This window comes from Branchiostoma belcheri, unplaced genomic scaffold (genome assembly GCF_001625305.1).
Source record: "Branchiostoma belcheri isolate BF01 breed outbred unplaced genomic scaffold, Haploidv18h27 scaffold87, whole genome shotgun sequence".
In the NCBI taxonomy this organism is placed as follows: domain Eukaryota; kingdom Metazoa; phylum Chordata; class Leptocardii; order Amphioxiformes; family Branchiostomatidae; genus Branchiostoma; species Branchiostoma belcheri.
Window position 1 is genome coordinate 2,501 of NW_017804542.1, and position 12,710 is coordinate 15,210.

A 12,710-nucleotide genomic window follows, 5' to 3' on the forward strand; every position below is an offset into this window, starting at 1 on the left:
TTACTTTAGTAAAACTGAATAGCACAAGAGATACACTTCGCTCATCGCAGGTGTAAATGAGTATTGTACTGTCCCTGTGTTGGTGGCGGCATTAATATAAGTTGAAAAAACTTGTGGAGATTAGCATCGGGAGAAATAGCCGCTTGAGTCTCTATTTGGCCAACTTCTACTCTTTCCAGCTGTCTCCCGAAGCCTGGAAGAGGCTATGAGTTACAGACCTCCTCTTGGATGGGATGGTGGTGGTAAATACATAATCCTATTAAATCACGATGCTCGGAAAGGAACAGGCTGTTGGAAAGTTACCATAATCCCTCTAATAAAATCAATGTTCATATGTATGTAATGTATGTATGTAATGTATATATTATATGTTTATGTTCATGTTCTGTACCCATGCGACCTGTACTTAGTTCTGTAGAACACAAATGTACAATAAAGGTCTTCATTCATTCAATAAAATCAAAAACCCACATAGCCGTGGAGACTCTTGATTCGGGCTTATTCCATTGCATTAGTACCCTCAGCAAGAATGCAATGTAAGCCCGAATCAAGAGTCGCCAGGACTAAAACCCACCATGACAAATGTGTACCTCTTTACATACGGTGTTTTACGTCACGATAAAGTCCTACATAACACATAATATATGCAAAGAGACACATGACAACTTTACAAGACTTTCATGCTATCCTAATAGCATTTGTGCGTGAAACTGCTGGGAACACTTATTGTGATGCGTGATTAACTGGAACAAAAGACGAAGTGGCCCCCACAAAGTCGTGCCAGACTTTCCTTTTCAGTGGATAGCTCGTATGCAAATTGTCTGCACAGTCGGGAAAGATCAAAAGGTGTCGCTTGTGCACAGCACTTCACACTTGTGTGCGAGTCCGGACTAGTCCTATCTGTTGATTTGCAGTTGAACAATAATCTACTAGTACGTGTACTTGTACGAAGCCCTCTTTTTAAATTCAGCTGGATTAAAAAAAGTTTACTGACGATTTCTGCAAAATGCAAACAGCCCTTGTTAAACTATCATCACAAAATTATGAAGCTGTAAATACTAGGAGGAAATCATTTCTAAGAAGAGGTTGGCGGAGAAGATTGTGCCTCTACGTAGCCTCTACCAGGCTTCGGGAGAGAGATGCCGGGGGAGTTGGTCCGTTAGTGGAGTAGTTTGCCTAATCTCCCACAGGCGGTCACGGCCAATTTTTAGTCTCCCGAAGCCTGGTAGAGGCTAACGCGATGCACCGCACGGACATCTGCTTTAGATTACGAACAGTTCCGGGGGCGGCAGCGGGAGATTTGGGGGAAAACAAGAAGGTTAAAAAGATGTTGATCTAAACCTCCTTGGAAAAACAACAGCAGGAACCAAAGTTCCTACGTATATAGTTCGACGCCTGGCTGTACAATTTGGATTTGGACGTAACTTGTAGCCTCTACTAGGCTCACCGGGTCAGTGATTGAAAACATAATTTTGCGAAATACTGGTACACTGGGTAGTATTGCCGGCGGCCAGTTTGAAAATTTCAGTACAGTAGATAACTTGTGTGTTGTAGAGGCTAGCGAAATACGTGTGCTTACCAGCTTTCAGAGCTGCTTTGACACCACGAAGACAGCCGTTCTCAGCTGCGTCTAGTAGAGCTTCATTCGCGTTTCTTGCCATGTCGCGAGGAGTAAGGATTGCTGCTGTTGCGGGCACAGCTCGGAGTTTGAACTGAAGGGTACCGTCAGAAGTGTCAAGAGTGGGGAGGAGGACTTGTCTTGTCACGTGACCCACTGTCCTGTCACTTTTGAATTAGTTACTGCAAGTGGGCGGGGCTTTGGGCTAGCCTCCACCAGGCTTCAGAAGCGGCTGCAAAGAGCGCAGATTACATGCCACGGTCGGAAGTTGGTCCTCTGAAGGAGTACATACAGCTTGCGGGCCGAATTTACAGCACTACATTGGTTTTAAAATGAAAATGAATTTCAGAAATGAGTTATTTTATCAATTACAACAAGGACATTATACACAATGTCCTTGATTACAAGTAGCCATTTATAGCCCCGCCCACAGCAATGGATCACGTGACAAAACCACCTTCTCCCGGAGCTAAGCTGGGTTACGGGAATTGGAGAGTTTCCCGTGCGGGAACTGTGCCACAGAGGGGGAGAAATTCCCGTGTACGGGAATCTCTCCACCTAGCAGTGCCGAGTCCCGTACGGGAACTTCACCACTCAGGGCTGCCGAGAAGGTGGAGAATTTCCCGCTTACGGGAATCTCTCCACCTAGAAATGGTGAGTCCCGTACGGGAACTTCACCACTCAGGGCTGACCGTGCGCGCACGTGTTTTGGGGCCGATATACAGACGGGAATTTCACCATATTACACGAACGGGAATTGGACCATTTTAGTCGTCATTTTCGCGTACGGGAAATTCACCAGCATTGACAAACAACGTTATTGATGTCCGTCCGCGAACGCCGTACGGGAACTTCACGGTCGATATACAGACGGGAATTTCACCATATTACACGAACAGGAGTTGGACCATTTTAGTCGACATTTGTCGCATGGGAAATTGACCAGTTGTACTACGGGTGCAACCAATTTTCGATTAAACTGGATTTGAAATCAAAATTGGGTTCGAACAACGCCACTGGCTTGAAGCAAAAATCTAAATACGTCGAGTGATCGACGTAATCACGAGTGCGTCTTCTATGGACATTTTGAGCTGTAATGATACTAGTAGTCTTCACACTCGGTAGAAGACACGAACCTAAAAAGCCTGTTATACTACGGTAAAAAAAATGCCCGAAGAAGACACACTCGTAATTGTGAGTAAGTCTTGCACGGACAGTCTTGTCATAGCGATAGCAGACACCGGCTCCTCAACAACGAACACGAAATGTTTGTCCTCAAATTAAAACATAATGATGTGTGTCAACCTCACGTTATACAAATTTCACTTTTCGGCTATTCTCATACATACTCAAGACGCTAGTACTAGTACCGGGGTAGAAAAATATGNGGGGGGGGGTCGCTGTGACACCGGCACCGCGAACTTGCCAATACGTTTCACACAAAGTTCCACATGCATCCAGCTCTACTCTCCATTACAAGCTGAGGTTGTGGGGGAATGATCGTTACCGTTTTATATAATGGCCGTTTTTTTGTCGCTACCCCCACCAACCGTCGGTGGCCGCGGACCTTCTTTGGCTAATGGATACTGCCTGGTCAATTTCATACTGTCTTTTTGCCACCGAGAGGGATCTGCTTGGCGATTATCCAGCTCGGGTCCCTACCACCGACTGACTGACTTCGTGTTCCTGACGTCTTGTCTTGTTGCCAGCGGGCACGATCAAAGGAATGCCGGGGATCTCATGACTCATCCACTGACGTTTTCTCTGATTGAAATTAACCACTTTCAAGTGCGGAACTCAACAGCTTAATTAGCCAACGGACTACCTGCGCAACCGTGATTATTACTGGTATAATGTGTGACAAAAAATTAACATTTACTTTTACCGACATTTACTGTGTCAGTAGAAGTAATTATTAAACTAGAAAGGCCGACATTTGCTTGGAGAAGGAGGGGAAAAGAAGAAACACGAGAGAACCCAATATATTTCATCCATACCGTGGAATGGACTGAAATATAAAATGGCTACTAAAATACAATTGTGAGTTAAGCCGTAGCACCATAATATACTAAATTTCAATTCTACCAAAACGTATCTATTGCATGTTTTTCCGAAGGAGTAATATAAAACTACGAGTCCTACTAGGCACATTACCTTAGTGTCTGAAGCCCGGGACCTGGTCGTCGTGAGGTGGGACTGTTTCTACTGCTCCAAACCAAACATTGGCCCAGCTTCCATCCATCTTATATTCTTCCACTTCTTCATTGAACGGCATACAATGTATGGAATTGTTTTTGCCCAGGAGCCTGCAACAGACTAAGTTCCTGTTGGAGGGGACACTGGAAGTCTGTCAAACGTTCAGGAGGAAGCAGACGTGTACACGATTAGAACTCTCAGCTGGCAACCTTCCCTGGCACGCCTTCCAGTTGTCTTAATGAATGAATGAATGAATGAATGAATGAATGAATGAATGAAAGACCTTTATTGTACGTTTGTGCTCTAACAAGCTAAGTACAGGTCATGGATAGACAAGGAAAAGGATACAGCAATGATAAACTATACATACTAATGTGATCTACTATTTACATTGTTCAACTTCTCGCTTCTTGACGCAGTTATAGATGTACGAGCATATAGAACTAATTAAACCAGACGTACGTACCTAGAATTTAACTCTATGTATATATATATGTATATACATATGTATCTATATCTAGTAGAAAACGACGACATTCTGCTCTACATGCACTCCTGGAGAGACGAGTATCGAGTGAAAACGATTTTTTTCACCGTGAGGCCACACGACTTTTTTTTACTTAGTGGTCGCCATATTTTTATTTGTCAGGACGTTCAACATGACATCAAAGACTTATCGTGTGACAACGTTTCCAGCTTCGTACACACAGTTTCAGGGAGTGAATATAGCCATGATAAGTTAGGGATGGATTTGGTTATTTCAGCAGTTTAGTGGGTATAATGAGAGACCTGAGTGGTCTTAGACACCCTACAACCTACGCCGCCGTACGGGACTGAAACCACCACTCAGCAGATCAAATAGACACAAAAACTCTTTCATACCCAGAACTCTTTCGTCAATGTAAAGCCCGCGAAATCTTTGTGCTTGTGTTGTATATTTAATGTTGAGAGATTTTAACAATATCGGAAATTCGATGTCTTTTTAAACTAATGGTATTTTAAATGTAATGTTTTTTATGAATGAAATGTAAAATCAACCCAATTTAGTCTTGTCAAAGACTACAAAGTTGATTGTTTAATAAAGTTTACAAGTTTACAAGAGAGAAGAGGTCGATGACCTTCGTCATGTATGAGTCTGGGTTGTCAGAAATGTGCTGCTGTATATAGTCTGGCTTTTATTTTGCTGGTTCGTGAACCAAAGGATATGTGATTCTTTAGTCGTAGTACAGAAACATACGTTACACGTGTACGGAAATTTTCCGACATACATGTAGTCAGCTAGTATCCACTAGATGAAACGTATCGTATTACCTAGATGTCTAACCTTCATCGCCGTATCACAACATCCATTTGTCACTAAAACAACTTTGAAAAAGGAAAGTTTTTAATCAATCATTTTACAGATGGTTTTGATTCAGTGGGAACATATAAAAGGAATAAAATACATCGCTGCATGAAATTTAAAAGTCAAAACAATAAATCAGAGCCTTGTCTTGTCTACTCTCTTCATATTTATCTGCCATACACGTTCCAGCATGGGAAGACATGTCATTTTGCCCATTTTCGGCAGGTTGACCACTGGCAAAGGTCAACCATTTTTTTTCCAAAATCAGGCAAAAATCAATGCGCGCACTAATGTCATCCATAAAAATTACTTGCTGTGGCCTTACAGTAACTGTACCGGTCCCATAATGATAACAGTGGACTCAGATAGTTTCAAGATCTCCAACTTTATTCTTACTCAAATCAAAAAATATTCTGAAATCTTCAAGATAACCGTTGCTATCATATTGTTGTCGGCTTCAGAAAGAGGCGCTATCTTACATATGCACATCAAGTAGAGGAGGTAGAAACTGTAGTACTGAACATGTATGAGGTTCTATAGCCTTGCAATATACATACTAGTAACAGACACCAGCTATTAGGACAGAGAGACAACCCCAGAATTTGGCCACCCAAAACAATACTTCCGTACCCTAAAGTTGTGATCAAGTATTTCATACCAAAGATGCAAATTGTTGTTAAGTCTGCAAAGTTGCATTTGCTGTACATGTTCTGGGCTATTTTTTTATACACTAGACTTTCCCTGTCACCAACTCAATCATTTTTAGGAAGGTCCTAAGTCCGTCACTGACAGTGCACATGTCTTGTCCGCAGCTCTTCTTGTGTCCGACAGACCAGTGTTGTTTCTGACAGTCTCGGCTGCAGTACCGGGTCAGCTTGCACCGGCCACACAGCTTCAGGGTGGACCTGGGGAGCAGGGAATAATTACGCCGAAGCTGTTTAGAACTACAGTAGAATTCAGAAAGGTTTTACAACTGACCATTGTAGGCTGTAGGAGAGACAAGAATCAAACGTAAGAGGTAATAAGTACACACACACACAGTGACACACACACAGTGACACACACACACACACAGTGACACACACACACACAGTGACACACACACACACACACAGTGACACACACACACACACACACGCGCGCGCGCACAGAGTCACTCACACACACACAGTCACACACACACACAGTCACACACAATCACAAACACACATTTATACACACCTGTAGCCCGGTTTGCCACATGTAGGGTTGCAGCATCTCAGCAGCTTGTTCTTCGTCGCCTCTTGTACCAGCTCCATCATCACCTTATGTTCCCAGTCACACTCTTCTCCAATGAAGTTATACTCGCAGTACCTAGTGGCAAATGGGACTCATTTAGGAAGCAAGAAACAGAAGATAGCAGACTTCCCGGAGGTTTTGTGACCTTCAAGTTTACCCCATTTCCAGTGCCTGACCTTTGGACCTCGTCATTCTTAATCTGCTACAAGGTCTGTATTTCACGCCACCCACGTGCTGTCAACCTACTCTCAAGTTTGCCCACATTTCCTGTGTCTGGCCTTTTCACATGTCGTTCTGCATGTCAATCTCTCACAAACATGCTGACTACAGCTAAGCCACCAAAAACAACACTTTTGTATTAGTTGACAGCGTCATCCATTCTTAAAAGACTACCCTGGATGCCAGAACTCATTTTTCGGGCCACAAGAGCCCTTCGCCCGCTGGTCTAAATTACCGCTATGGGGGAGTTTGGCTGGCCCTTTCAACGAGTTCTAGGGCCGGACAAATCCCTCGGGCTCAACTCCCCCGTAGCGGTAAGTTAGATAGGCGGGCGAAGGGCTCTTGGCTGGCGAAGGAAAACGGCTAACCGTGCGATACTAGTTCTGGCATCCAGGGTATTAAAAGACGGGACACTTACTGCTGGGTCGTATTGCCCTGAGCATCGGCCAGGTCAACTCTCGCTCCAAGCTCGATCAGTTGTCGGACGGTGGCGACTTCTTTGAACATGATGGCAGCCATGAGGGGTGTCCTCTGGAACGCGTCCCGGATGTCTAACGTTGCACCGTGATATACCAGCAAGTCCACAACGTCTGTGTGCCCTGGTGGGAGTTGTAATGTAAGAAATATGTATAAACCAACGCTACATTACAACAAGTAAGAAATACTACATGTATTATGCAATGTAGGCAAAGTTGGGTCGTCTGCGGACCCAACTGGGGTGGTCGCGGTCACAGAAGACAAGTGGTCGTCTTTTGCAAAATGTGGCCTATGGGGGAAAAATTCGGTACCGGCAAAAACTGGTATGTTTTTAGCCAACTGGCTTTTTTTTAAATTAACGGCTTACCGTTGCCGGCCGCTCCATGAAGGGGGGCACATGATATACCCTTGTTTCTCTTGGTTATGGACGCCCCCTTGCGGAGCAGAAGTTTCACGATGTCTGCATGCCCTTTGATGGAGGCGATTAGCAGCGCTGTTCCAGAGCTCTCTTCGTCCTCCTGGGCGTGGTCAATGTCTGCACCTGCGTTTGGTGATCATAATTTACTTTAGTATAACTGAATAGCACAAGAGATACTTCAGTGAGTACTCTAGCCTCTTCCAGGCATCGGGAGACATAGCTAGCCGCTTGAGTCTCTATATTTTGCCAACTTGTACTCTTTCCAGCCGACTCCCGAAGCCTGGTATAGGCTATGAGACGTCCTCTTGGATAGGATGGTGGAGGCTGTTGGTAAATTACCACAATCCCTCTAATAAAATCACAAATCCACCATGACAATTTGTACCTCTTTACATACAGTGCTTTACTTTTACGTCAGAATTAAAGTCCTACACAAAGAGACACATTACAACTTTACAAGACTATCATGCTATTCTAATAGCATTTGTGAATGAAACTGCTGGGAACAGTTATTGTCATGCATGATTAACTAGAACAAGGGAAATCGTAGATTTCAAACCTCCGGGTTTTTTTTTCTGTTGGTTTAGGTTATTTGTTTGTGTGTAGTATGAAAGTTATGTGCGTAATATGTTTGTATGCCGGTTTGATGGCTACTGACGGTTGGTTCGGTATGGACTGTTGATTAACGCAGTGTTCGAAATACTTTTTTGAGCAAAGTAGCACAGTGTGCTACCTAGGGCAAAAACTAGGTAGCGCAGCAGAATTTTAGGTAGCGCCACGCCCCCCCCCCATTTGTCAAATTCTATGCACGTGTCGCAATACTATATTTCTTCCAATCATAGAGGTATAATACCTCCATGCTCTAATAGTAATAAAGTTACTATTTTTGAGGTTTCAACTCTGAAGTAGGAGCTCTGGGTCGAAGCCAAATTACGGGTGCGTGATTTATTCTGGTTTTCTACTGAGAAAAATCGGGACAGTATTTGCGCCGGGCAGCCGGCCATGTACGCGAAATGGTACGCCCAGTATAGCAGCGATCTATTCATGTTTTATGTTTACAATTGTGCAAAATTTTTTTACAGAAATTTGATCACATATGCTTAAAAATATTGTTATACTGATTAGTTAAAAATATTTTAAGACACTGAATCGCTGGCTGTGATGTGCAGCAGTGTACGTACGCGTAGCGTGCCAGACATCGGCCGTGCACTTGCGACATAAATTTCTGAGGCTTATCGTGCGCATCGTGCGTATCCACAATTATTCCCATCGTAAACATAGTCACTGGGATCTGAAATGCATACATACAGGATAATTTCCCTTCTTCAGTGGGAGTTTTGTTTATGTTTTGATCGTACACGTCAAACTGCCACGCTGGTCTACGCTGCGCGCTGGTCTCGGCTGCACTTCCGGGTTCCATAAATCGACACCATAAATCGACAAAGAAACAAATATTTCCCCCAAATTTATATTAATTGTGCACTTTTTCACTAGATGTGGCTATGCAGNTTATAAACGCCAGTACTTATAAACGTAAGAACCACTGACGGGCCGTGAGGTAGGGGTAAACTTTTGAATGGGAAGGATTTGTGCAACGCCACTTGGCAGAAAGGTGGTCCAGAATGTTTGCCGGAGCATGGGCTACTTTAAAATTTGGCGGCACAGCCTTTATTGTTATTTTGCATACGATTTTCGTGTCGACTGTGAGCTGTGCCGCCATTGGGGGCTAAGCAGAGGACGGGGGCAAAGCAGAATTGCGCCGGGGGCGTAGAGGAACGACGGGGGCGAAGCAGATTTTTTGCGGGGGCGAAGCAGAACGGGGCGGGGGCGAAGCAGAACGGCGGGGGCGAAGAGGAAGGAGTTTCATGGGGGTGCCTTAGATGTAAGATCGTGCCAAACTTGGTTGTATTAGTAACGTCAACAACTTCAACAACGCAAAAGCAACAGGGTAGAACAAAAATAAATAAAGTATAGGCCTGATTCCCTCTTCCCTCCAAAACCCAACCAATAGTCTCGTGTGACAGGCCTGGTCTCTCAGCGGTACCTGAAAAAAAAAACACGTAACGCCGACATGAATCCTACGTATCTGTAAAATGTGAGTCAACGCAATTCCGCCGTGTTTGAAGAAATTCGGCACGTATTCAAAGTTGACTGTAAATAAAGATTTATTTGTCTTCTTCATGTATCATGAAACGCGGGGGGTCCCGGGGCGTCCTCTTGGAGGGCCTGCATGGGGGGTAGTGATTACGAATTACGCAAAGTTTTCGCCGCCTATTACGAATTACGTTAAAGTCTCAGAGCTGATTACGACTTTACGATTTGCGGCTAATGTCCAATTACGAATTACGTTGATTTTTGCGGAGGCTGCCTACGAATTACGAAGTCTAAAACGGCCTGATTACGCCTTGCAGGCCCTCCTCTTGGTCCTCAGTCCGGACCCCAGACAGCTCGCGCGGCTGACAGCAACAGGCTGCAGCGGTCCTCACGGAAATTATGGCGCAAAAAATGGCGAACGAAGCTCTGCTTGAAGCTGCTGACAGCGGCTGTCTGCAAGGCGTCAAAGCAGCTCTGGAAGCCGGTAAGTACATCTTTGCTAGCCTCTGCAAGTCATCCTATGGGCTATAATTTTGTTTCAAAATGTACTCCTCTGGTCTGATGTCGTGGTCAAGTCTACCAGTGTAACAGTGACTGTGTGTGTGTGCGTGTGTGTGTGTGTGTGTGTGGGGGGGGGGGTTATAGGCGTTACCAACAGATCCGGCAAACGGGTCTAGACCTTTTAGCGGAGTGGTTAGAGCTTCTGGTTATGAAGCTCTGGTGCCCGGGAGGTTGTGGGTTCGAACCCCGCCCCGGGACCAGAAGGGTTTTTACTGACTCCTCCTGTTTCTTACACCAGTATAATTTGGCTATAATCAAGCACTGACGCGCTGACCCTGTGAGCGTAGTGGAGGCTTTCACATTTTCCTTACAACTAGGCGTCGAACCATCTAATGAAGGAATTTTTGGTACCAAACAAAACTGCTGTTGTTGTTTTTCCCCCCAAAATCTCCCGCTGCCGCCCCCCGGAACTAGACTGTTAGTAATCTAAAGCAGATGTCCGTGTGGTGAATCTTGCAAAATGTGTCTATTCCCCCTCGAAAGATGTGATAACTGTTACTAGCCTCTACCAGGCACCGCGGATGGCTGGAAAAATAGTAGAAATTGGCAGAGATAAAGTGATTTTTTCGAGCTTTGCGGAGCGCAAATCCGGATGGTACCCAGGCTAAAGTATAAGTACTCACTGAAATCTTCCTTGTGTTTTACTTAACTCAGGTGCTGACATTGACTACGCCCAGGGCGGCAACCACGTCAATAGCAGTAGAACAGCTCTGTTCTTGGCTTCTGGCTGGGGACATGCCGACATCGTCAAGCTGCTGCTCCGCAAGGGGGCGTCTGTAACAAAGAGAGCCAATGTGGGGTCATTGTCTGCCCTTCATTTTGCAGCGACCCAAGGTACTAGTACTAGGTCATGGATTAATGAAAAAAAGTAATCATACCTTCGACAAATGATGTTAACCTTTACGACTGGCATAGAAAAAGTTGTATACTATAGGATCATGTTCTTCATCCAATGACATTCTAAGCTATTGTAACCCAATGCATAGGTACTAAGGTGGTACATGTATTTGAATGTAGCCTGGGTGCCATCCCCTGTAGCACTGGTATTTGCCCACTAACTTACAACTGGTAGCTAGCGACATTATAGAGTGGGCGAATACTAAAGGGGATGGCACGGTGCCACCCAGGCTAATTTGAATGAGAACGAACAAAGCAGTTGTGTAAGCATGGATAACATCCATAAACTAAACTTTGTGCACTTTTTTTAAATGTTGAATTTCTAGTTGTTTTTTTTTGCATCATAGTATTATCTTTATCAACGTTACCTATTAAATTGCAAACGTTATATATTGGAATACATGTACTAGTATAAGTTGAATTAACGCTTTATATTTCTCACATTGCAACTCCAACCCAGGTCATACAGAAGTGGTGGAGTTGCTGGTACAACATGGCGCAACGCTGGACATCCGGGACTGCTTCCAGAGGACGCCCCTCATGGTGGCATCTAGCTTCAGACAAGTCGGCACATTCCGCCGACTGATCGAGCTCGGAGCCAGGCCTGATTTGGCCGACGTTGAGGGCACGACGGTGCAGAGGCAAGTGTCATAGCCTCCATAGCATGCAGGGTTCTCACCAGGTTTTTTTTCACAGCATAGGGGTCAGGTACAGAAGGGCAAACTTCGCAGCACCCCTATGCTGCTTGAAAGACACCAAATCACAGTATAGGTGGTCCAAATCACAGCATAAGGGGCCCCTATACTCAAAAGGCCTGGCGAGAACACTGGGGGTTTGGGGGTCTTCACGGTCTTTGGCAGCTTTTATGTGCTACACCAGAGGTGTCATGTCATGTGAGAACGAAGACAGACATGAAAGTATTGTTTGCTTTGGTTGGCTGAGTTGTGGGGTCCTGTATCTATCCAGTAAGAGTAGGTTGACAGCACGTGGGTGGGGAAAGATTGACAGGAGTACAACGGGCTCAGAGCCCAGTAGGACCTAGAGACTGGTAAGTTGTACAGTGTTAGATATTGAGAAGTTTGACTTGCCACTGTGTCCGATGATTTTATAGTCTCTAACTCGTTGTGCAAACCTACAAAATTATATATAGGTACTGCGAGTTATTAAGGGTGGAAGGAGTAGAGTGCCTCTCCGCACGTACGGAGCTGATGGAACTGATACAAGAGGCACTGCAGACCGGGTTGCTGAAATGCTGCAACCCTACATGTGGCAAACGGGGAAACAGGTAGGTCTTCTTACACCCAGGTATGTGGGTATTGTTTTTGATGTGTGTGTGTGTGTGTGGCTATGTGTGTGTGTGTGCATGTGTGTGCGTGTGTGGCTGTGTGTGTGTGTGTGGAGTGTGCATGTGTGTGTGTGCATGTGTGTGTGCGTTTGTGTGTGTGTGCATGTGTGTGTGTTTTTGTGTGTGTGTGAGTGTGTGAGCGTGTGTGTGTGTGTGCATGTGTGTGTGTGCATGTGTGTGCGTGTGTGGCTGTGTGTGTGGTGTGTGTGTGTGCATGTGTGTGTGCGTTTGTGTGTGTGTGTGTGCATGTGTGTGTGTTTTT

The 12,710-nt window shown here is 44.9% G+C and overlaps 1 protein-coding gene across 1 annotated transcript in view; it reads right to left on the bottom strand.

The window, feature by feature from the left end:
* LOC109487216 (serine/threonine-protein phosphatase 6 regulatory ankyrin repeat subunit B-like) overlaps positions 1–12,710 on the bottom strand; it is a gene marked incomplete at its 3' end in the record, with an annotated part of 16,595 nt that overhangs the window by 2,268 nt on the left and 1,617 nt on the right. The window contains exons 2-6 of the mRNA XM_019791201.1: positions 7,501–7,674; positions 7,075–7,255; positions 6,381–6,512; positions 5,896–6,064; positions 1,580–1,712 (exon numbers count right to left, since the gene is read on the bottom strand). Coding sequence (XP_019646760.1) covers positions 1,580–1,712; positions 5,896–6,064; positions 6,381–6,512; positions 7,075–7,255; positions 7,501–7,674 — 789 coding nt within the window. The remainder of the gene's footprint in view (positions 1–1,579; positions 1,713–5,895; positions 6,065–6,380; positions 6,513–7,074; positions 7,256–7,500; positions 7,675–12,710) is intronic.